The 27,116-nt window shown below is 35.8% G+C and overlaps 1 protein-coding gene across 4 annotated transcripts; it reads right to left on the reverse strand.

Annotated features, from left to right (window-relative positions):
• Positions 1-7,000: 7,000 nt before the first annotated feature.
• On the reverse strand, positions 7,001-26,942 carry LOC127877300 (adenosine deaminase-like protein). 4 transcript variants are annotated; one of them, XM_052423000.1, is made up of 12 exons: positions 26,291-26,926; positions 25,867-25,994; positions 24,205-24,265; positions 22,739-22,983; positions 22,146-22,197; positions 21,094-21,174; positions 19,429-19,564; positions 18,828-18,928; positions 17,020-17,177; positions 15,640-15,729; positions 12,516-12,612; positions 7,001-12,149 (listed from the first exon to the last, which is right to left on the reverse strand). In XM_052423000.1, exons 1-11 carry the CDS (start codon positions 26,324-26,326, stop codon positions 12,522-12,524), a joined length of 1,179 nt encoding a protein of 392 aa, XP_052278960.1. In that variant the 5' UTR covers positions 26,327-26,926; the 3' UTR covers positions 7,001-12,149; positions 12,516-12,521. The 4 variants fall into 4 exon arrangements, 3 of the variants coding, with proteins under 3 accessions (XP_052278960.1, XP_052278962.1, XP_052278961.1); XM_052423002.1 differs by lacking the exon at positions 21,094-21,174 and having other exon boundaries at positions 26,291-26,942; XR_008048352.1 differs by lacking the exon at positions 7,001-12,149 and having other exon boundaries at positions 12,541-12,612; positions 15,640-15,818; positions 26,291-26,918.
• Positions 26,943-27,116: the final 174 nt, after the last annotated feature.

Here is a 27,116-nt window from a genome sequence, read left to right on the forward strand (position 1 = left end):
TTACGTATCCCTACGTCAAGCTCGTTCTATTGAACACGATGCTCGTCTGTTTCAAACGGAACGTCGGTGGCGGTTCGTTTTGTGGATTAGCAGTTTGTATCGAATCAGCCTGGTCAGTGTCAGTGCGTTCACATGTAGGCGTTTGTTGCGGTGTAGTTCCGTAAATTTCAGCGGTAACCATCGCACACAGTGCTGCATCGACAAGGAGATGCCCACGTACTGCTCTTGACACTGCTTTCCCACTCATCATGTGGTCTACCGCATTCGGTGCGTAGATGGTTTCTTAGACGTCCTGAAGCCCAGTCGCATGCATGAGACTTCCTATGGTTCCAAGAAAGCTCATTTGCATATGAAATCCACCAAATCTGAGAATGATCCTCCTCAGTGGGCTGTCAGCGTTTTCGTTTTGTACTATTGTTCCAGCTTTCCAGGACAGTGGCTGGTCAAATGTCACGATCGGTGTGCTATTACAAATTACCGCTTGTTCACACACAAATTTCAGTGTAGAGTAAACACATGACATGTCACTTGGATTAAGGTCAATCATTGGAAGAAATGTCACAGCTGACTTTCCTGGAAACTGTCCAATATCAACAGATTGCATAAATCCCGACCAACCAGGGTTTGACAACTTCAGTGGCCTGGCGACTTTTACTAAGACATCTAGATACGCTGTTGGGTCTTGAACATTCCTGGATTTCAAATCTTTGAGTATAACACTTGAGCGCTCTTGTTTAGGCCGGTAGAAGTGTACATTGATCCGTCCTGCTGAGACTATATCGGCATTGGAAACGTTTATTCGAGGAATGCTGACGTCTTCTGTGACACCTGGGATAACGGCTGCAATAATACTCATGCCATGGAAAGTGCCATACCCGTCCAAAGTACATATATTGTGGTCTACATTATCGGCCACGAACTGCAAGGAAGATGACGACGACACTCCTGGAATGTGCACTCCATTTGTAGCAGAAGCGCTGGTTTCAAATCTCATCACTTCTTTGTAACTTGAACAAAATCGCATTTTATTTAGTACATCAATCAGAAATCGTGAAGAAAATTGATTGTGGAGTTGCACAACAAGTCCTAGTTGCAGAGGCGAAAGCAACATACGCGGCCTGGCAGTTTGTATTATAGCTTGTCCTATTGACGCCTTCTGGACACCTTTAGTGTTTTTCGGAAAAAGTGTGGACAGAAATGCGCTTAACGAGCCAGGTAAGAAATCTGTCTGTTCTTCTAGGGAAGAAAGTGCAACTGGGGACGGGTATGTGTCCTTATTAACAGGCATTTCTTTAATCTCACTTTGTATGAGCTTTGCTGCTGCTTTGATGATTGACGCCTTCTGTTCTGCTGTGTCCATATTCTTCGGTTGGTTGTAAAAGTCATTCAATATTGACGAGGCGGTTTCTTTGAATGTTACAATATTGGAAACACCATTTAGTTCAGTAATAACCACTCGATCTTTATAATGTTCCTTCAACCTTTTCTTCATGTACACGGCACTGTACGCACATCCTGGAATCAATTCTTCCATTTTTAAAACTAAGTCATGTACACTGGTCTGTTCATTGTCATTTTCTTCGAAGAACTGCATAACAGATAAAAATGCAGCATTTTGCTCTAGATTTTCTGGTCTGCCTCTTGGAGATTTTACTCTAGCTTCCGGGACAGTCTGTTTACTAGAAGGTAATTGTCGTGCAGTTCTAAAATTGACATTGCATGTCTGATGATAAATTGCATCTGCTGCATGCAAATCTTGTGCAAATTCCAGTCTTGCCAACACCTGATAACCCCACTCATCCTTTCTGCCTTCACACACTTCCCTGATTGTTGCTTGAAAATCGAACGTTCGCACAGGATACACATCATGTCCTCTTTTGCAGCCCTTAAGTTTGGCAGCTTTGCCACAAAATAAGCAATGCTGACCAAAGTCGAAACCGCCATTTGACCGAAGACGTCTGTATTCTTCTGAAAAGCCTGCACCACGGTTTCCTAATTGCCTTGCTTCCCTCGGTCGACAGAAATCACGACGGCAGTCTTTGTGAACACGTTGTCCAGTTGTTACAATGACGCTCAAACCCAGGGAACTGGCGAGTGTGTTAATCGTTACGCACCCCTTTTCTCTGAGCTGTGTCGTGGGTTGGCCATCGCCCAGCTCCTTTTTGCAGAATATACAGCAGCTCATGGTATGACCCTGGAAATCAAATGAAAGTAATTAAAACACTGATACGAAGTTCCTGTTTTCATAGATTAATAAGGATAAATTACTCTGTAAGATAAACTATTTGGGATATTACACAATTTTAACATGACATCGTTCTTTTACTAACTAGACATATAGTAAACTAATAGTTACAATTATTAGCTGTGTTTTTTTATAAGCACTTGGTGCGTGCTGCTTTCAAAACATCTTATTAATATAGCACATGTAGAACTAGATCTATGTTATGACTTTATTCATGATTTGCATCAGATTCATTATATAGATTATAGATCTATCTGAATAATTTATGAAAAACCAAACAATAGTGCACACCAATACATTAAAGATTGGCTAAAAAGAACTTTAAAATGAAAAATTTGTAAATTGAATTTTGACCCGAATGGTCTTCCGTAGTTTTTTTTGTTGAGCGTAAGTCTCCCTTAGAAAATGAGTTATTTTTTGTTATTTTTTATCAAACTTGATTCTTAATATTTGTTATACATGATTTTAAATATCTTTTATACATGATTATCACTATAAAGAGCACAGAAATAACAAAAATTGGTAAACAAATTTTACAGACTATGACGTCATGACATGTTTTCCAGCGGTCAATTTCAATCTATTTAAAGCACAGACACAGATAAATCGGGTTTTTATATAGAGGAATGCATTTGTCCTGTATTAATGAATATGCCATTGTATCATTTTAGGTTTTAATAAAATATAACTCACCTTTTAAGACCAAACAGCGTCGAAAGTTACGAGTCTCGGCATTTTGTTCTAGAATAGTTGCAACTTCCGGTATAAACATTGTCAAGGAATAATAGGCTATGGAAGCCAAAACATGCCAAACAAAATTATAGTTAAAACCGGACGGTGTATCGCGGATATCTGAAAAACCGCACGGAGGCATGATGGCGAATTTTAATACAAGGTACATATTGCATATATCTATGCGATGAACGTTGTTTCATTTCTTTTGCAATTTGTTTTAGGTAATTTCTTTAAGTGGCCTGGACTAAAATAAAAACTTTCTTCGGCAAGACAAAATTAAATAAATACAAGTATCATGTTAACTTTCTTGTTTACAATATTTTAGAGAAATTCATTTTAGTTGAAAATGTTCCTTTTATTTAGATTGCGAACTTCCTTAGTGACATCGGAGGTCAGCTGGGATTGTGGGCGGGTTTCTCCGTGCTTTCCATCTTGGAGCTCGTGGAACTCGTGTTCCTGCTTGTGGCAAAGAAAGATAACCAGACTAAGCCGGTGAGGGATGAAACAGGAGACAAAAATACTAAGCAAGGCACACACGAAACAGAACTGTCACACTTTGATTAAAAGGCCATGGCCACAAAAGAGTCACACGACAGAAGAAGCAATAATGCAATATTGGTCTTCTGTTTTTCTGAATACAATAGGCGCGCAAACTTCATCACGTATGTTTAATGTGACTCTTATTTGTGTTCCACAAAGACATGTATATGGCTAAACCAAAGTCTGACAAACGGGCAGTGAGCTGAAAAAGAATCCTTTGCACACACTCTAATTTTTTTCCATCTATTTATTGGCATAATAATCCACATGATATACGTAAAATGATCAATTTGTATTTTTTCATAATTATATTTACAGCTTAATAGCTGATCTCCACCCTGTTAAAGAAATACTTTGTAAAAATGCGATAATTTTGTGTTTTCCCACCACTGTCATGTTTTATGTTTGAAAGTATGTACACTACTTATTACTTAATAATGACTTTCTTTTCACGTGAGCTTTTGATATGTATATTATAATATGCTTAAGACTGACAATGAACTATGTACACGTCGTAACAATTATCTGTTCTGTTTTGAAATATTTGTATGTTGTTAGGTTTTTATATTTGCATGGTATTGCTTACCAAAACTGTACATAATTCACTATATTAAATAACTTCTGCTTGTTACGTAATTACACATTGTGAACACACAGTAACAAACAAAGTTCATTTCTGTTTTCATCGAGATTTATTTCTGTTGAATATTCTCTAACACAACGCTTGATCATGTTCATGAAATACAATTTTACAGCGCGGCGGCCAACATGGCCACCACGTCAAGAAGACGTGACAAATCTCAAAGTTCCTTTCAGATCTACCCGCAGACTCTATCTACTAACTAAAACACTGCATTATATCCCCAGGTTAATTTACATAAAATTTACTTGTAGTTTCCATTGGTCACCAAGGTCCGGGCTTATTACGGATTGGTTACATTGCACCTTGGGAATTGATAGCCCGAACTGTTCGAGTTCTTACTTGCTTATAGAATATTCTAAAACCTCATTACTCGGTGTGACATAAAACTCTATGTTGTGTTTGCCTGTGAATGCCTGTGAACTATTTTATATGGCCTGTACAAATGTGTAAGATAGAAATATTGATGTAAATAATCTTTTAACATTTCCTTACATATTAGTAATTAAAATAGTTACTAATCAATTACTCAAACATATTATTAAAATATTTCCATATTATTAAATCTATCTGTAATTATTGTTATGTCACACAACCCTCCCTCTTTATTTGATTTTATTGTATTTTATGATATAAAAAAATCTCTAAGATTTAATAATTGAACTACGAAGTACTTAAAAACATGATTCATTTAAACACATTTATGATGGAAAGTATGCGGATAACAATAATATTTTTCTTTACAAGCGTCTCTGCTGAAATTGATACATTAGTTATTGTTTTACAATGTCAATGTCAATCGGGATGTAATGGAGCACATCATCTGTGGATCATCGGCCTTCAGTACATCTGGCGTCGTCCACGTAGCATTGAAGTCGTCGCTCGCGACGAATACGGTGTTGATTTAAAGTCACTGCCGTCGTCCTGAAGATAAGCCGATTGTAGATTCGTCCTTGGCGATTGGAATGCGTGTGTTGATTCAGCTCTCTTTTCCGGTGTTTAACTTGCGTCGTCGATTGTCGTTTCTGTTGTTTTCATCGTTGTTGTTGTTTTCGTTGTTGGTTCAAGCGTCTTCTTATCTCTCGGGACATTAAGATCTTCTATTGGCCATAAGTCTAAAAATGTATTAACTATAGCAGTGATCCCCTTGATGTCTTAAGCCTGTGAAGTACCATTCCGAATTCGTTATCTACGCATGTCAAACAGTTGAGCGGCTGCATCTACTCTATAGTGTTTAACGTCACAAGTATTGTGTCCAGTGTTGCGTCACTTGTTGTCCTTCGAAAACTTATGGCGCTGGGTCTTCTTTTAGCGATAGAACCAAGTGTTCACTTTGAGCGCAAACCCATTGATGTCCCATGCTAATCACGTTGTTTGTTCTTCAATTCGTTGTGAAAGGCGTTGTATGCGAAGTCGCTCTTCTTTTGCGTTGTCTCCAAATCTCGATATTTTTATCTGCGTTGTGGTGATACAAGTATCAGTTGTTCAAAATCATGGCAAACATTTATAAATATCCCCTTAAGTTCCTCTTAAATACCGTCATGACAACTTAATAGAAAGTCTTAGTAAATACAACCTTTCTTACGCCAATTACTATCGAAACACTCCTTTAAACATTACATAACAGCTCGATATTTTACGTACGTGCTATCAGTAAATTTATGACAGGTATGCGCTACTTTATTTACCTTGGGTATTGCACTTTAAACAGGACGTATCGCGTTCGTATCTTAAAATCACTAATCTCCTGTTTATCATTATTTACTTTGTAAACTTTTCTATCGACACATGTACCTTTTCGCTCTAAAATACGCTTGTGTAAATTTTGATGAAAAAGGGCAGACTTTTTATATATGCATTCATAATACCAGAACATTTATCGGTATACTTCAAAGTGTAAGTCTTGTTCTCCTAATGAACTAATCCCATAAATCTAATACAATAAGTATTCTTCCACCATGAGTAAATGGTAGGCATCCATCATTTCGGAAATGATAGGTTCTCATAAACCTCTATGTACCTTATAGAGTTTATTCTATAACAGAAATTTAATGCGCATATATAAGTATATTTTAACTGCACAGTATTCGTGACAGAACACATTAAATTCTTACTTAAAATTACTCAAGACCTTCAATATTGCCGATACCCTACATACATTTGCAATAAACACAATTACGTATATACATATTTACATTTTTTTTTTTGTGTCTGCCCTATTCATATTTGCAATCAACATTATTTTTCTTCTTAATATTCTTACCCTCCTTATTTCTTTATTCTATTAATGCATGAAACCATATACAATTAGTCAAGTATCTTGATTTTTGTCCCATTTATGTGCAGGTTCCTATTTCATATCTTATATAAAATGACGTCAAAATCGGATACTCTCTAATGTTTATTCATTGTTCTGGTGGATCGATTTAATCTTTTAATTGTGCTTTCCAACTAAGATATACTTCACTATTTTGTAATTTTTGTACAACAAACCACGTTTTCGATGTCACGTTTTTATTCGTCTCATCTCCGATTTTAGCCGCCAGGTCACACTATACTAACAATTGAGGTTACATACAACCATATAAATTCTAGTTATCTGCCGAACATTCTCCCCACCGTTGATGGATATAGCCTATTTCCATCAATTAACTAAATAGACAGTTCTAAATAGTATCACTTAATAATGTACACTTCGAGAGCTAGACTTACATATTTAAGACTATTACATTTTGAATTCTAAATACCATTTAGTCTAAAATATATCAATAACAATGCCAAATGTTACCGATGTGTTATACATGTATAACTAATTCCAACAACAATTAAACAACAATTCAACACATTTATACTTTAATTCCAGTAACAATGGAATTATAATCGGATGCATAATTACAATTCTTTTTGTTAACTCATCGCATATTTGGTTTTTATCATGAAACTGATAGTCGTACTTATGACATGCATACATATACCTGTTGCTATACATATCTTCCCTAATTTTCTCGATAAGAGTACTTGATTCCTTGAATCAATACATATACACAAACTTTACATCCCTATAAGTACATGTTCTTTTTTGTGAAATCAAGAATCTAATTTCGACTAAAATTGTACATGTACATGACCATTTAACACTTTGTCAACTGTTAGAATACTAATCAATTTTATAAACAATGATGTATAATATTGATAACAAGGACAAATATCAAATTTTATCGCATATCAATTTACTTGAATTGCAGACTATCTTGTCCATTAATCATTATAATCATTCCTCCTTAAACAATATTTTACAACACAGACAACTGACTGACATCTGAAAATGCATATCAATTACTCGAGTAATTATTCAAGAAAGATAACTCAACTATACAGCATAGAAGTTCACCCTATTTACCTCCCTTTATAGAAATGTTTAAACTAACTTAATGAATTATTTAATTTGCATTATAATCCCCTTTTATCTGGTTTTTCACACTTTTTTATGGTAACACATCTTTACTAAAGCTTATTTGGAAATAAAGTCAAGTAATAGGTTAACAAATTTGTGAAGTCAATTTTTCTATTTGAATTATAAAACAAGATGAATGCATATCTAGCTTCATGTAATGGAAAGAACTAAAAATATAGTCAAAATAGATTTGTCTTATGATATTTTTACATTTTCAATTTCCTTCTATAACAATAAATTTTCATTTTATTTTTACCAGAACACAACCAGTTTGAACACAGCATTGTGATCATGAATAATAAAAAGATCAATATTTACAAACAAGCAGTGTTCATAAACATTAGAATAAAATGACATTAGTAACAAAGTACTGCAATTATTACATACAAAGATTAATTTTACAGTTATCTTGTTTCTGTTCCCACACTGATCTTCAAAATGTTCCTGAGATGGTCTCGTGAATCCTATCAGTATGCTTGCTTCATTATTAAAATTACTAAAATTGTGATGGCATATAGGGAATTATTATGCCCTTTAACACTATGCCACACATGAAAATGAAAATTTTGAAATTAAGGAATTAAGACATGAAAGAAAGCTTGGGATTATTATGCCCTTTAACACTGCTTTCTTCAAAAGATAAACCATAAACTATTTGTTCGAAACACATCTGGTATAACTTTTGAATCCTTTATTTGTCACTATGTTCGAGGAAACACAATCGCGTAATAGGTTTTCTGTGTATCGCCCCATCCACACGAACGTTTACCACTCTAACGTGGCCATCAGATCCTGTGAATACTTCGACTACTTTTCCAAGCGGCCAGTGACCTCGAGGGGAGTCGGGGTCAACAACGATAACGACATTGCCAACCTGATAATCGACCTTGGTCTGGAACCACTTTTTCCTGGTACCTAGAGTTGGTAAAAACTCGTGTAGCCAACGACGCCAGATGTGCCTGATAAGTTGTTGGATATACCTCCAACGTTTCCTCGGGCTGTATGCTGTAGTGTCAATCGAACTTGGAGCGAAATCACCTGCCACCTTGCCATGGAGGAAGTGTTTTGGTGTAAATACAATGTCATCAGCTGGGTTTGCCGACTGATATGTCAGCGGCCGGCTATTAATAGGTCCCTCTGCTCCAATGAAAGCGGTATTTAACTCTTCATCATGAATGTCCGCACTTTGAAGTATTTTGCTTATAGCTCGTTTTGCTGTTTTGATCATCGCCTCATGTACTCCACCGAAATGAGGCGCACTTGGTGGATTAAATTCCCACTGAATTCCCTTGTCAGCAGTCTTTCTGACGATTTCATCCCTGTTCAGCTCTTGTACAAGTCCCTTTAACTCGTTATTAGCTCCCACAAAGTTCGTACCATTGTCAGAATTCATTTTTTTCCGGAACACCTCTTCTATTTGTGAAACGACCAAATGCGTTAAGAAATGAATTTGTATCAAGTCCATAAGTCATTTCTAGATGAACTGCTCTGCAAGCCATGCAAGTGAATAAACACAAGTATCGTTTTTGTCTACTTTTTCCACGTCCCTGAATTGTAAGAAAAGGACCCGCATAATCAACGGCACAGTGCGCAAACGCTCTTAATGGCATGTTCAACCTGATATCTGGTAGTGGTGCCATAATCTGAGTCGAGGGTGTGGTCTTTTGCCTTTTGCAGTAACTGCACTCATTTTCCCATTGTCGAATGATTTCTCGTGCAGCCTCGATCCAGTACCTTTTTGATAATGAAGCTAATACTTGATTAGTTCCAGCATGATAATTCAGTTCATGGTGATGTTTCACACTAAATTTTGTTATTGTACTTTTCTTTGGTAACACAATAGGAAATCTTGTGGTGTCATATGATAAAAAGTTCGCAAATTTGAGTCTGCTATCACAACGTATCAGTCCATCATCATCGATTATTTGGTGTAATCGTACAATTTTACTGTTCTTTGATAGCTCCCTTCCATTGGACAGACTCTTGTAATATTCTGTGTAATTTTCAACTTGTGATCTCCTGATCAATACTATTTCAGCTTCTCGAATTTCAGCCGCATTGATTTATTTTTGCTTTCTTTTATCAACTGCACTTTTGGCAATGTGCAGAAATCTGAGTATCCAAGCTACAGTTCTAACTAGTTTCAGCCACCTTGAGTATCTTTTTGGATCCAATCGATCTTCTGAGACTATAGTTGTGTAAACACTTGACACATCAATTTCGACTTGTTTTACATTCTTTCGGATTTCTGTGGTACATGTACTTTTACATTCAACTACTTTATTTTCAGGCCATTTATCTTTTCCCTTTTGTAAATAGTCTGGTCCACTCCACCACTTCCTGTTTTCAACAAGTTCATTTCCTTCTACACCTCGTGAACCGATATCCGCTGGATTTTCTTGTGTTGGTACGTACCTCCACTGATTTGGAGTTGTGCTTGTTTGAATTTCTGCAATTCTATTCCCAACAAAAGGTTTAAAGGTTCGACTTCTGTTATGAATCCACCATAAAATGGTTGTACTATCAGTCCAAAACACTACTTTCTTCATGGCTATTTTCAGTGCTTTTGTGACAATTAATGAAAGTCTCAGTCCTATTATAGCTGCCATAAGCTCCAATCTAGGTACACTTGTAGATTTCAATGGGGCCACGCGTGACTTTGCTATTACAAAATGAATGTCTGTCTTCTCTTCTGATTTTTCATGTCGTGCATAAATCACAGCACAAAATGCTACTTCTGAAGCGTCAACAAATACATGAAGAGACGAGTCTTCTGTTTTGTCTGAGAAATTCAGTGATCTTTTAATTTTAACACTATTCAAGCTTTGCAAACCGTTTACCCATTTGTCTACTTTGACTTGCATTTCAATACTCAGTGGGTCACCCCAGTCATATTCTAAGCACCACATTTCTTGCATTACAATTTTCCTTGTACAATACATGGCGCGAGAAACCCTTATGGATAAAAAATTCAAGCAACTATACTCAACACATTTCGCTTTGAGTTTTTCTCTACTAACTTGCGTGTGTTGACATCGAATGTGAAATTATCTGTTTGTGTTTGCCAGAGAACACCTAGAGTTTTCTTTCCAATGATTTTTTCAGATTCTATCTGCATTTCCTGACCTCGATCACTTGTCGGTATATATCTTAAAACATCACTACTATTTGTCAGCCGTTTTTGTGCAAACATTCCAGCTTTCAGCCACAGAGATGACATTTGGTGGTACAATTCAATGCCTTTTTCTGAATTTTTCTACAGAATCTAAGCTATCATCCATGTATGTTGATCTTATGACTGTTTCAGCCGCTACTGGAAATTCATTCTTAAAGCGTTCAGCATTATTTTTTGCCACAAATTGTGCTAAAAATGGTGAAGCATTCACACCAAAACCCAGTCTATTGAACTGATAAGTCTCTATTTTATTGCTTTTATCATCTTTCCACAGAAATCTAAGGTACTGTCTGTCAAAGGGAACAATGCCAACTTGTAAGTACATTTCTTGAATATCACAAATTACTGCAATCGAATGTTTGCGAAATCTCAGAAGAATTTCATACAAACTGTTTTGAAGTTTTGGACCTTGATGAATGGCATCATTTAATGACAATGAACCGTATTTTGCCGAAGCATCGAAAACTAGTCTTACTTTTGTGGTTTCTTTGTCAAATCTTACAACCGGAAAGTGTGGAAGTAGCCATTTTGTTTCCCCATCTCTTTCAACATCAACTTTTGTTATGTAACCTTTTGATTCATAGCTTTTGATTGTCTCACCATAGATCTGTTTCACTTCTGGCCTCTTAGCTAGGTTATTTTGAGTACTTGTTAGCCTCTTCATTGCCAAATTTTCATTGTTGACTATCTGCCCCTTTTTCTTATTCCAAGGAAGTTTCACTTCATATCTTCTGCTCATTTCATCATAACTCATTGTTTTTTCAGTTTCAGACATTACATTCTTATCTATTTCTGAAATCACCCTTTCAGTGCTCTTGCTATTTATTACATTTTCTTCAATCTCCCAAAATTCTCTAAGAATTTCTCCAAGTTCATTGTCTTTAGTAAAAAATGAGAAGTAACTTTCATTTTGCATATTTTCTGTTGGTTTTCCAACACAAGTCCATCCCAACGGCCCCAATCGAGCAAAGGGTTCACCTGGTTTTCCATATATTTCAGTTATACAGTAATGTAATTCCGGATGGTCTGACCCAATTAATAAATCAACTATTGGCCTAACTGTGTTAACTCTTGGGAATTCAATGTCTTTCAAATGAGAATATTTATTTGCCTCCTTATTCCAGTCAACAACTTGCATGTGACCTGTTACACGGTTTGCTGTGTGTGCATGTACTTCATAATTTGTATTTCCATTATACACACTTTGTAATTTTTGTACAACAAACCACGTTTTCGATTTCACGTTTTTATTCGTCTCATCTCCGATTTTAGCCGCCAGGTCACACTACACTAACAATTGAGGTTACATACAACCATATAAATTCTAGTTCTCTGCCGAACATTCCTACGTTCGAAGTTCCTTTAATATAATATCAAAATATTAAAATGCCTTCAAAATCCTTAATAATGTATACGCCTCTAATATCCGTATTTCTATAACTCATAAAATTGTGTAAATTTCAAATACTTTCTTATTCATTTATTTTATTCTCAATTTACCGATATTTTACAAAAATTACTGATCAATGAAAAACTGTATTGATTTTGATACTAGCAAAAAAAATCGTACATAGTTTATTATTACTATTCCATTAACATCTAATTACGTACAATTCTTCAAAATAATTCTTAAACATTTCGTTGTCATGACGCCTTTAACTTTTTATTTGCTACTTTATAAAATTCGAAATAAACCCTGTTTGCCATAATTTATGAAAACACTTACCGTTTTCTATGTCGCGTTGTTTTTTCGTCCGTTGGCCAAGTGATGTCCGTATAGTGTTGTTTTGTTCTCCGTTTTCCAATGTTTTTCAATGTTCGTCCTGAAGTCACGGCAACCATAAAATGTTCTGTGTCACGTAATTACACATTGTGAACACACAGTAACAAACAAAGTTCATTTCTGTTTTCATCGAGATTTATTTCTGTTGAATATTATCTAACACAACGCTTGCTCATGTTCATGAAATACAATTTTACAGCGCGGCGGCCATGTTAAGAAGACGTTACAAATCTCAAAGTTCCTTTCAGATCTACCCGCAGACTCTATCTACTATCTAAAACACTGCATTTTATCCCCAGGTTAATTTACATAAAATTTACTTGTAGTTTCCATTGGTCACCAAGGTCCGGGCTTATTACGGATTGGTTACATTGCACCTTGGGAATTGATAGCCCGAACTGTTCGAGTTCTTACTTGCTTATAGAATATTCTAAAACCTCATTACTCGGTGTGACATAAAACTTTATGTTGTGTTTGCCTGTGAATGCCTGAGAACTATTTTATATGGCCTGTATAAATAAGATTTTCTGTTGACCCCTTTCATGTGTACCGTTACAACGATAAATGAGGTAATAACAATCCTATAATGTCAATGGGTTGACCTGTTTCGTTAATCAAATGTCTGTCAGTTATATAATCCCTCAATTTCCTAATCTTAACATATGGTATTAAACTTTTCAATATCACACTATATCATGTTTACTTGCTTATTGGCAAACCTTCCAATATTTTAACTAGTCTTTACATGCACGAGATGAACTCTCAAATAGTTTGACCACTTTAACTTTTAACTTCTGCTTATGTGTAAGATAGAAATATTGATGTAAATAATCTTTTAGCATTTCCTTACATATTAGTAATTACAATAGTTACTAATCAATTACTCAAACATATTATTAAAATATTTCCCTATTATTAAATCTATCTGTACTTATTGTTATGTCACATGCTTAAATATAGTCTTCACTTTTTCTTAGTACCATATTCAATAGATCTTAACCATTACTATAAAGCTGCTTTTTGTAAGCTAGATTCTGTGTATATAATAGGAAATTACATGTAAAGCAGTACGCATAGTAGAACTGTTTTAGTTGTTTACTATTTTTATGCATTATCGAAAGCCAATTTGCATTGTGTTTATTGCGACTTAATGTTAGATAAACCCGTGTTAACGAAACATAATTTGCATATCATTTTGAACGTATTGACAAAGGCCGCTTTGACTCTTGGCATAACACAACTCGTGAACTATATGTTATTAGGTGTTCATAGTATGCTTTTGTTATTCTGATTTGTTTACTAATTGATATAAATATTCTTAATATTCTAAATACCGCGTTGTCTTGTTGATTAGCAAAATATGTAGTGCGTTTGCTCCGACAGGAATACAATCGATAACGCAAGATGCAGCATATTCTCATTTTATATAATCATAAACATATGGCTCAGTTTAGCCAACAAATGTTTCCTTTTGGCTCAAGTTATTTATTGCAATTATAATGTTTAAACTTTCAACTATGGATAAGTTCACATAATTTTCGAATGTTTGTTAGCTTTAAACATGATCTGCTCCTCGACGCGGTGATCGAAGGAGCAGACGACGTCAGGGTCTTGCTAGTGTGCATGCGCATCACATAGCGATCATTAACCCTGCTCGCGGGTTCCGGTGCAATAATTTCTCCTAGGTCACGGGTCAATAGCAAATCACAATATATTAAATATCCCTTGGGTAAGAGGAACATTGATGGATGAACGGCATCCGTCAATGGGACGCTTGCAATGGGGCCGCAACAAACCTCTGCAGGGCCTTGCAGTGTCATCACCCCTACATTCTTACACTTCAGAATAAAAATACATTAAAACTTTAAAAATAAGACTCCACAAGATGATGTCGTATAAGAGGTGTGTCAATAACAAATCACTGTACTTGTATATAAATAAATAAAAACAAGTAAGACCACAATGGTATTCATTTTTAGATGGTCGCTTAGCGACCGCCTAAGGTGGTTAGTCTAAAATTCAGGTCGATACGCCTTAGCTACTAGAAGCCCAATACCCGCTTACTACGCGTTTCCGCGCGAGAAAGAGTTGTATAATTTATGCAAGAGGTTTGAGTTTTCAAATTATATTCATTCACAAATGGAAACATCCGTGTTAAATGCAAAAGTTTCGAACGGCGCTTTTATAAAAAAGGAATCAATGATCGTAGTGTACGTGTCGCGGAGGAGTTTGTTTATGAATGAATAAAATAGTCCACTTTCTGCAGCGTCTTCATGACGTAGTATTTTTGCTCAGTCCATTCATGATATATGGCTATTAATAGATGCGACTGTCGATAAACAAAGGAAATTCCACGGGCGATAACAACGCAATAGGTTACGCTCTCACATACACCTCAATGACGAAGTACAGGTCGTATATTGAGGCTATTAATAGATTCGGGAAAAAGTTAACGCTTATTTATATTCTCAATTTATAAAACGTTGAACATAAGTTCAACAATAACTTCAGCGATACGATAGACAAAAACAAACAAAAATGTTTCATAATCGCTAAACCCGAATATAACAAACAATTTATAATAATAATACGAATGACCTGTTTCGTAACCTCTTTCATGCTACTACAGCGGGTATTTCTGGAAAACGTTCTTTGGTTCTCAACAGATAGGGGCGATCTTTTGTATTTACGGGTGCTAGCAACGCAATAGTAGAAGGTTAGTAGAAGGTTTAGCTTGTTTATAGTCACAGTTCTCAATACATAGACAGTTGGATATGAGTTCATCAATTACTACAGGCATACTATAGGCAACCTCGAAAATGCTTTATAATCGCTTAAACCGAAAACAACTAAGTATATTATATTAAATATATTTATAACAATAAATATCTTTTTAAAAATGTAGTCGGCGTATACGCTGACTTTGATATTAAGTTCCGTTCTTACAACTTCATATTCCTTGGACTAACATGCTACTACAATATATTAAATTTGCCAGTCAATTCAACGCAATGAAAAAAATTTAAACGCAGACATTCAAACTCATTTTATATCTTGAAGCATATACCCCATCATCATAAACAGGTCCCAGAGATCTGGGTCTTCACTGTTGGCGCGCGAATCAGGATTTCCGGTACTCCTTGTCAACTTCCGTTCTCTGCGAAAATATGTGGCCATCTAACAGATCGCACTTCACTGTCGGCGCGCGAATCAGGATTTCCGGTACTCCTTGTCAACTTCCGTTCTCTGCAAAAAATATGTGGCCATCTAACAGATCGCACACATTTTTGTCAACTTCCGTTCTTACAACATTTTCGCCCTTGCAAACAATGAAATGTTGAATATCAATTTAGTAAGACAGTTCGCATTATTTAGGAATAATCCCGAACAGTATTTGAGCTCGCCTTAATATTTTGTACAATAGTTATCCAAGACAAAACATAATTATATTTGGTTTAAAGTTGACACTCATTATAGTAATAGTGACGCGGATTTACCCTTAATAGAATTGAAATTGCATTTTGATGAGGACTTAAACCAGCTAAGATTCAGCAGATTTAGCATTCCGGAAAGTAATGAACATTTAACTACCCAAGTATTTATTTTTTTCTTCTATAAATTAATGTGTTTACTGAGTATAACAGATATTTTTGACAAGGGTCAAAATTTATGTTTGTTGAAAATCCGAAGGGAACTTCTCAATTTACGTTGTACTCAAGTTTGAGATCAAATTGTCACATGTAAAGCGAATGCTTTCTGTTTAAAACATAATACAATATTTATCGCTCAAGAAATATTTTGTTGTTCAAAACATATTACTTAAAACAAGAGGTGTGTTTGTCAGAAACACAATGCCCCCTACTGCACCTCTTTGATTGATTTTTTTATCATTGGGCAGGTACAGACAGATAATTATTAAAAGGGAAGTAAAAAATAATGTTAAAAGGGATATAATAAAAATTATAACTTCCCTTGTGAAAATGATCTGAGCCTGCCAAATGATAAAGAAAAATGATCTCCTTTTCAAGCTTGTTACTTCCCTTGGATTTGTTATTTTGACCTTTGACCTTAAAGCATTACCTTGACCTTTCACCACCAAAATGTGCAGCTTCATGAGATACACATGCAGGCAAAATATCAAGTTGCTATCGTCAATATTGCAAAAGTTATGGCCAATGTTAAAGTTTTCGGACGGACGGACGGACGGACGGACAGACAGACAGACTGACGAACAGTTAAACTGCTAACTTTTTTAAGAAAGAAAACGATTTGCGTTAAAACACTTATAAATAAAGTACGCAAAAAAATACTGTACAAATTCAACTACTAACGATGCACGTCAACATCAATATCTTTATTATCTTTAACTGGATAACTGACGAAGAAGTTTCATATAAACTAAGACACATGTTTATCAGCAAACACGTGGTCTTTTAACTGTCCCCACTTGTGACGTAACTTCCGTTTGACCTCATCGTCACTGAACAAATGATCAATGCTGTCTAATGAGAGCTGCCACACTTGGTCACGTGACAGATTAAATGTGTCCGCTGCTACGGAATACTCGTTTGACAACGTCGTGGAAAACACGCCCTTGTCGTCGGTCTGTAATTTAAGCAATGATATATTACATTTTTCGTTTTTGTTGTGAAACTTTCGAATAGACAATTTAAGCTGGACTTGTTTAATACAATTTCGTTGAAGTTGTGAACGTCTGTATTACATTGGCCATTTTCTATGTCGCATTTACACAGAAAAGGTCTTCATTGACATTTTTTAAATAAAACTATGGGTATGTGCTGATACTTGTTTTCCTATTCTAATAGGCCAGCCATTGGCAAATTAAATATTGTACAACAATTTCCTTTTGCTAAAAATAAGACAATACAATAAATGCGTATAGGTCCTTTTGGAGAAAATTACACCTACGACAGTTTGTTTACTAAACTGTATGGGTTATTGATCATTTCAAGTGATATTTTTTTACTGGATGCTTGATCAAAAGTAAACATTCGGTACACAATAATTTGCAATTTACAACGACAGCTTGACCATACAGCGTTTCTTTGCTTTCTTGTTTTGCTCATGGTCTACATACAGAACATTACGGTAATAGCATTAAGTCAAACTGGTCAAACAATATAAATGAATAGTTTGTACTATAACGCTGTTATGATCCACATGTAAAATACTCATATGCTGATGATATGGTGAAGTTGCAAAGTAAATTCTACAACAGATCTGTCTAGAAAATGGAATGTTGCTGTGCTTAGGCAGGTTAGTTTACATAGTCTATTCTATTACCCGGGGGTTAATACTCGATACCTCCTTTATAAAAATATCTCTATAATAAACCATACACAACAAAAACCCTGCTAACGTTCTGATGCCCAGATGCACAAGTAGAAAACAGTTCAAACCTGTTAAATACACCGTTAAATATATATTAACTGTTTTGAAACTGTGTAAAATTCATGTTTCTTTGAAAACCAAAACTGTTCTCTTCATTGGCCACACATGGATTATTGTAACCACGTGGTTTAATGTACAACTGTGCAAATTAAACATGCCTATTTGCACAAATACAAACCCAATCTATATATAGATTGTGGTACACAAATTATGAAAACTATACATGTAAACCAAAAATGTATAATGATAGGCCGTAAAAGAACCCTCTGCCTTACAATAGTTCGAGAAGCTAACTAACGCCAGTATATATCCTGATTTCATTTTAAACAAATATATTTATTGATCATATGTGTGTTTATTTTATTTATTTATTTTCATATTGCATCCTTATGAATTAATTGGTGTACCCACATCTTCACCCTATCTACACCAGACTAATGTCTCTTAAACATAAAAGTTTTTAATAGCTTAAGGAAGGGACACCCCTCCCAAGTCCAACAGGTCTATGGCCAACATCCATTAAACATTTCCTGACTATACCCACACAAGGTTTACAAACTGTGAGCTTCGGTCTGGGAAGAGACAGTTTAAGGAATGTGCCTTAAGTGTTGTCCAAGATTGTCCTGTGCACTAGTGGCTTGCAGTCCGCTCAGACTATTCAGGGATGACACTTTCCGCTTTAATTTAATTTTTCGTTTAAAAGAAGTCTCTTCTAAAAGAAAATCCAGTCATGGTAGAAAGGCGGGCGACACTTTACGCAAATGCATGAAGCACCTTTTTCCCAGAGCCTGGCTAAACCAAAAGAATTCAGTCTGAAAGACATCTTGGCACAGTTGTACTTACACAGACGATGCAAGGGTGACGTCTGTCATACCAGAACAGGAAGTGGTGGTTGTCATAGTCCGGCACTGTCCTGCCCACGATGTTTGAGGTGAGACACAACTCTGGAAAAGAAAACAGTCGGTGGACAGAGGTATTTACTCAATAAATGACAAGCATGTAAATGGGACTGGAGAGCCTCTGCTAAATGACGAGCGTCTTGACAGCACATGATTCAGTTGATTAAACAAATGATTTGACCCGCGCTCTTGGTAAACAAGGCTTAATTAATGTGTGTAAAGTTTTCATCCCAGTTTTTTTAAAGGAAGTCAATTATTAACGAAATCTGGTCTAGGTAGAAAAGGATGAGAAAACTGTAGCAACAGGTTTATTTTCAAAATTGACACATGTTTAAACTAGTATGGACACTCTGACGCGCAAATAGGGGGAACTCTTACTGTCTGATTTCTTAAATGTTTTAGTACGCCGTTTGCTGATTTTACCCGCAAATGTGTTAAAAAACATTCATGTTAATGAACAAAGAATTTTCAAAGAACATTAAGTAAATAATTATTGTATTCATATTATGCAGATGACAAACATCGTAGCGCATATCAAACAATACCTAGCGGTATCCGTTTTGCAGTGACAAAGTCCACCAGCTGCTGGGTACCACCCACTTCCGGTTGCAAGCACGTGCCGTGCCCGATCCTGTCCGGAGGTAGCTGCAGAAGCTTCCAGGTTTCATCAGGCGCAGGTACCTTGCAGCAAGAAACATGTTATGTTGAACCTTTGACAGCTATTTTATCAAATCAAATGAGCCGGTTTGTGGAAAACTTGGCTTAACACATGTGCGTAAAGTGTCATCCCAGATAACACTGCGCAGTCGGCACCGTCTAATAAGGGACAACACTTAACACCTAAACTGGATTTTTTTTAGAGAAGGCTTTCTGTAAACAAAAAACTTTATAAAAGTGGAATGTGTTGTCTTAGATTACCGTTTGCAGACTGCACATGCTAATCTGGATCGAAGCGTTTCGGAAATGTTTTAAGCCCGGTTTTCCCAGAGAATGCTCATATAATATCACAATAAAGTATATATGTACATACCAGCACATGTCCTCATATTTACAAATAGTAAGAAGGAAAACATTTCCGTTTTTTAGATATATTCAGATCATTCAGGGGATTGGTATGGAAAACAACCTATCAATCAACGCAGGTTTTGATAATGTTCGTCCTGAAAACATACATCTGTTTGAATTCGATATTGTTTATCGAAAGACTAGAATCAAATGAATAGTCAGTCAATTGCTCTCTCATGTAAATTTGTAATTTAATACACTCACCTAATTCCTTATCATAAAGCATGTAAAATGTAATAAATTTTGTGAAGATAAGTGTCAAGAAGATTTTTCTTACCTGAGAATAAGTCAAGTAAGAAAATTGTTCTAGTTTTAAATACAGTTCAATAAATCTACTATGGCTCTTTTGGTCATTGTCGGCTCGGGTACTACTTCAATGTACCCCGGGTACTCTTAAGTATACTTAAATGTATCCCAGGTACGGAAAATATACTAAAACACAACGGGGAATTCTAACGCTAAATTGGTTGTTGTCAGCTATTTTTTTCAAATTTATAATGTTAATATTTATGACAATATTCTGTTAAAGGGCCTCAATATTATTAAAACTCCTACTCAAAAAAGCATGTTGAGGCAGGTTTTCTTCAAACAGATTTGTATTCGTATTCCGTAACGCGTTTTAAGACATCAGATTTTGGGCGGGAATAAAACTCGGGTACAATCTAAATTGGCCAGGTATGTGTTAATTTATTTTCCGTACCAGGAGTACATTCAAGTATACTATGAGAAACCAGCTTAATGCATGTGCGTAGTCTCGGCTGAGTGCAGTCCTCACAGGCTTATCAGGAATGAAACTTTCCGCCTAGACTGAGTTTTTGTTAAGAAGAGACTTTCTCAAACGAAAAATTCCATAAAAGCTGAAAGTGTTGCCTCTGATTAACAGTGCAGCAGACTAATCAGGCTAATATGTACCAACATTAAATGTATTGTGCATGAAAATTTCAAAGGCTAATATGTACCAACATTAAATGTATTGTGCATGGAATATTTCAAAGGCTAATATGTACCAACATTAAATGTATTGTGCATGGAATATTTCAAAGGCTAATATGTACCAACATTAAATGTATTGTGCATGGAATATTTTAAAGGCTAATATGTACCAACATTAAATGTATTGTGCATGGAATATTTCAAAGACACACCTCTGCTAAATGCAGAGCCAACTTGAGCCCATGCCTTCGTGCCTCCTCAAAGACAGGGATGAAGTCTGAACCATCCCCTACCTTCAAGATACAAGACAAGATGTCATCTAAAATTAAATTATTTTAGTTTTAACTTTAAACCTATTTATTTTAGCTAAATTGCATAAGAAGCCTAAGGCTTATTTGAAACGGTCTCCAGTCCATTTCCTGGGACTAGAACCAGTACTTGGTGTCTATGGCAGAAATCTAAAGAACGCTCCCACAGTGGGGATTGAACCCGTGACGTCCCGATCGCAAGGTGGACACCATGGCCACTACACCACTGCAACCCTCTAAAAGTGAAGACAAAGTTCTTTTAGAATTACAGGCTTAAGAATTTAAAATTGCCGATTGCATGTACTGAATCAAAGTGCAATAAACATCACATACTATAATATGGCTCAATTGGTCATTGTCGGCTTGGGTACTACTTACATGTACCCTGGGTACTCTTAATTATACTTACATGTAGCCCGGATAAGGTTAATGTACATAAATGCACCCAGTTGACATTAGACTGTACCCGAGTTGTATTCCAGCCCAAAATCCGATGTCGTAAAAGCGCGCTACTGATTACCTTAACTTCTTTATGAGTTTCGGTAATATAGAGGCCATTTAACAGACAATTGACATAAATGTGAACACAATTTTTTTTTTTTAAAGGGCCAACAACGACTGATTTAGCGTTAAAATTCTAGGGTATGTTTTAGTATACTTACCGTACCCATGGTGCATGTAAGTATACTTAAGAGTACCCTGGGTACATGTTAGTAGTACCCAAGCCGACAATGACCATTCAAACTATTATATGTTGTTTATATTGGAATAGACATATATATGCATTTATATATATTTTTAAAATGAATCATAACTCAATAGAATTGTATGGTGTGTTTTTAAATAATCTAAGACATTTCTCTACAGTTTGATCTGCTGTAAGCACCTATTTTGTATGATCCTGCATGTTTTGCAATACAATTCGTTCTGAGTAATATCAATATATAATGGCTTACAGAGGGATCTCCGCTAAAATCCACACCAACCACCAGTCCTTCTGTCTTTTTCCTACAAGGTTTATTAAGTCAATATTTATCTCTAGAATCATGACTCAGATCAAACTATGAATACAAATGAGCCTCTCTCTTGCACAAGGGGGCTAAATGCCTGCCATACAGTCATGTCCCAACATAGCCTCAGCAGTCCGCTTTAATGAAATGTTTCTTTAAAAGTGAGTCTCTTCTTGGCAAAAATCCAGTTTTGGTGCAGACTGCACAGGCTAATCTGGAACTACACTTTAAACACATGAATGAAACATCTTTTTCCAAGAGCAAGGCTAAAATCATTTATCACCATGCTTCTCAACGCTGATGCCTATACTGTCAATACAAAAGAAACACCTATTTAGTATCATAATAATGCCTTTTCTGTAAAACTTTTATCAAATAAAAAAAATTACCCCGTGCCCGTGGTTCTGTCTATAATGTATACTTTTTACAACATACATGTAATATAAATTAACTAAGCAATCCTAAACGTTACATAAAAAAGACATTGCTTGAGGAGACAAAACCTTTGATGAGAGAAACAATGGAACAATTCTTCCCACCTGTACTCAGCAGCCAGGTTTACAGTCTCCATAGCAACACTAACTGAATGTCGTCTGTCAATGGCCAGTATCAGACGCACAATGATGTCGATATCCTCGAGCGCACAGTCTTGAATGGCCTGAATCACGGCCTCCACATACGCAGTCTTGGTCATCCCAGTCCCTGGCTCAGCCCGAGGTGTGGTTCTTAGTTCCAGGTATTTCACGTTGTCAGCCGCGAATTCATGTATCACATCATAAGTCACCTGCACAAAAAATACCATTTGTGAAATTGTTTAAATTTAAAATTCTTTTTTTCATAAGAAATAAAATTATGTCTGCACAAGAACATCCATAATGGCACTTTCCATCTACAGTGTATTCATTGCGTTAATAGACCTCTACAAAACAGAAAATAGAATGAAAGTTGAATGCACAGGCTGTTATACATGTATTACAAAATTTACCACAAGTGCTTGAAGCTTGGTTTCCCAGGACATGCCTTTTATTTTCATTTCATAATGAGATCTGTAATATCCTTAAACAAGCAGACAAACAATGCTATAAGATTTTCTTTTTTGATTCAACAAATCCTTGATTTTCCAACCATTTGTACCTTGTATATACACCTTCAGCATTATCTGATCTGATGTATAAACCTTGTATACAGCTTTAGCGTTATCTGATGTATTTACCTTGTATACAGCTCCAGTGTTATCTGATGTTTTTACCTTGTATACAGTTTCAGTGTCATCTGATACATCTACCATGTATACAGCTTCAGTGTTATCTGATGTATTTACCTTGTAAACATCTCCAGCGTTTTCTGATAAATTCACTGTTAAACAGCTCCAGTGTTTTCTGAGGTATAAACCTTGTACATAGCTTCAGTGTTACCTGATGTATTTACCCTGTATATAGCTTCAGTGTTATCTGATGTATTTACATTGTATACAGCTCCAGCATTATCTGATGTATTTATCTTGTATGCAGCTTCAGTGTTATCTGATGTATTTACCTTGTATGCAGCTCCAGCGTTATCTGATGTATTTACCCTGTATATAGCTTCAGTGTTATCTGATGTATTTATCTTGTGTACAGCTCCAGCATTATCTGATGTATTTACCTTGTATACAGCTCCAGCATTATCTGATGTATTCATCTTGTAAATAGCTTCAGTGTTATCTGATGTATTTACCTTGTATACAGCTCCAGCATTATCTGATGTATTTACCTTGTATACAGCTCCAGCATTATCTGATGTATTTACCTTGTATACAGCTCCAGCAGTATCTGATGTAAAAACCTTGTATACAGCTCCAGCATTATCTGATGTATTTACCTTGTATGCAGCTTCAGTGTTTTCTGATGTTTTTACCTTGCATTCAGTTTCAGTGTTATCTGATGTATTTACATTGTATACAGCTCCAGCATTATCTGATGTATTAACCTTGTATTCAGCTTCAGTGTTGTCTGATGTAATTTACCTTGTATACAGCATCAGTGTTGTCTGTTATCTGATGTATCAGCTTAAACATCTTGAAAACTCTGTAATAACATTTAGAAAATATTCAATGATAATTTAAAACTGAAGTACATTATCATTAGGAAATTACATTTTTATACATAAATATTTATATGCAAATTTCTTACATGGAAAAGTGACAATTTGGTCTTCTGGAATAGTTAAGAATAAATATTAAAACATGTTTTTTAATGTATAATAGAAAAATCTGATGAGTTAAGTTTACAAAAAAGTTTGCAATTGGTACATTAATTATAAAATGTGTCACAGAGACGTATGCCCCCACTACAATTATTTGGACATTTCCACTATATATTCTACAGCATACAGGACGACAAACAGCCATAGTTCAGCAACACCTGGCCACAGTTTTTATTCCTTTTCTGTACAGTCATCTACACATTAAGGTTATTTAACTCTTAAACAACATTGAGCAATATTTAACCAGTAGTATAAGAGAAGTTATAAAAATGTTGGCACTACATATTATATAGTTGAAAAACAGACAAATAGCCATAATTCTGTTGCGAAATATTGCAGCCAAAATTTTGTTCTTAATATATCATCTCCACATTAAGGTTATTCAACTTTAAAAGTATGAGCGAGATGATCCGAGATCCATGCATTTGTTAAAAAACAAGAGATGTGTTTGTCAGAAAAACAATGCCCCCTAATGCGTCGCTTTTTTTTTTTTGACCTTTGACCTTGAAGAATGAGCTTGACCTTTCACCACTCAAAATGTGCAGCTTCACGAGATACACATGCATGCCAAATATGAAGTTGCTGTGTTCAATATTAAAAAACTTATGAAAATTTAAGTTTTTTATGTTTCGACCTTTGACCTTGAAGGTTGACCTTGATCTTTCACCACTCAAAATGTGCAGCTCCACGAGAAGTAAGTAAGAGATTGATTGGAGAAATGAAAATTATTATTATTTAAATTTTTGACCTTTGACCTTGAAGGATGACCTTGACCTTTCACAACTCAAAATGTGCAGCTCCACGAGATACACAAGCATGCCAAATATGAAGTTGGTATGTTCAATATTGCAAAAGTTATCAAACTTTTTGGAAAGAAAAATACAATTATATTTGACCTTTGACCTTGAAGGATGACCTTGACTTTTCACCACTCAAAATGAGCAGCTCCATGAGATACACATGCATGGTAAATATCAAGTTGGTATGTTCAATATTGCAAAAGTTATCAAACTTTAACCAAGGTTAAAGTTTTGGACAGAATGACAGACAGACAGGACAAAAACAATATACCCCTGATCTATCAATCCGGGGGCATAAAAAAAGAAAATAGAAGCTTCAAGCGATTATATATTACATTGGAACAAAAGAAACACAAAGGGCAATAATTCTGCAAAAATGTGTTGAAGCCCAAATTCCTTTCTGTCAATTCATCTGAGCATTAATGTCATTCCACTGTAAAAGTTTGAGCGAGATCCAACGTCTGTTATTCACTGCTCACTAAGTCCTTGACAGGAAAATTGGTGGCGTTATAATTATGTTTCCACATGCATGTCATTATAGGTAAGGGGGCATGAGGGAGCATTTATATGGAAAAATATGGTAAGAATTGCAGTTTTATATTTGTTGCTAATCGCAAGACTACCCTTCCAATGTGTCAGATTCTCCTTTCCTGTACATCAACCTCCAGTCCTGGTCCACTGCTTGCTTCCTAGCAACCAGGGTTGCCATGGTATCCTCACTTATTGACCCATTGATGTGTGCATGCAGTTCCTAGTTGGATACAAAACAATGATTTGCATTTCCCTTTAAATCCCTAACCATAGCAACAACTGTCATTATGCACTATTATGTATACGGGAATTTAATTGTTCAATCATTCGGCTTTAACATATTTGATTGATGCCACCAGTCGTTATTCAATAAATTAAGCTAGTCAGTCTACATATGAAAATGCATGTTTTTCTTTTAAGCATGTCTGAATTTTAAATTTGTGATTTGACGGAAGAAAAGACATATATATGCAATCAATGATATGCATGAACCGTTGATGATCTATTGCAACTTACCACTTTGGGCAACTTTTTGAAGAATTTTTCAGACATCGCATCTCAAAATAGGTGCTCTTGTTATCTATGACAAATTTATTTCAAAGGGACGCAACTAAAGAAACTCTCGTAGTATCGTAGAAAATCCGACACCCAACAGATTCAGTTTCGCCACCGAAAGATATCGTCGGTTAACAAAACAGTGTTAATATTTGTTTAGACTTCTTGATAGTGACGCCTTCCGAAAATGTCTTAATGCAATTGATTATCACAAACTTAATATTTGATTAGAGCCGACTTTCTTTTGTTCTGTAAAAAATATATACAAAGGATAGGTCCACATCTTTCACGTTTTGGTAAATTGACAAAAAAAATTTGTTTTAATGTTTCAGATTCGCAAATTTTCATTGTAGTTATGATATGTGTGAAGAAACAGTAAACTGAATATTTACCATGCTCTAAAATATCCACTATGTGCATTTTTTACGATTTAAAAACCTGAACATTTTAAAGCGTTGCAACGCGAAACGAGTGAATTCTTTTTTTTATCTCTTGGCCTCGACTTAGTAACACGAGGACACGACTTGGCCACGAGTGAGCTAAGTGGTGGTCACGAGATAGAAAAAAGAGGAGTCCAAAACTAAATAAAAGTGTAGGGGCGGTTTGTCGTGGCCACGAGATAGAAAAAAGAGGAGTGCAAAACCAAATAAAAGAGCAAGGGCGGATCCAGGATTTCTGGTTAGAGGGGGGGGGGGGGGCGGGATATTGAAAGATTTGCTGGGGGTCTAGGGGCCCGCTAGGGCCCCTCGTGGGTACAGGGCAAAGCCCTGCTAGGGGGTCCAGGGGG

This window comes from Dreissena polymorpha, chromosome 4, assembly GCF_020536995.1.
Source record: "Dreissena polymorpha isolate Duluth1 chromosome 4, UMN_Dpol_1.0, whole genome shotgun sequence".
NCBI lineage: Eukaryota > Metazoa > Mollusca > Bivalvia > Myida > Dreissenidae > Dreissena > Dreissena polymorpha.

Excerpts from the sequence above, each read along its gene's own strand:
- LOC127877300 (XM_052423000.1), bottom strand. The coding sequence starts at position 26,326 with ATGTCTGAAAAATTCTTCAAAAAGTTGCCCAAAGTG. Across the intron at positions 25,995-26,290 it reads TCAAAAAGTTGCCCAAAGTG|GAACTGCATGCACACATCAA; the intron begins GTAAGTTGCAAT and ends GTATCCAACTAG. Across the intron at positions 22,198-22,738 it reads AACCTGGCTGCTGAGTACAG|GAAAAAGACAGAAGGACTGG; the intron begins GTGGGAAGAATT and ends TAAACCTTGTAG.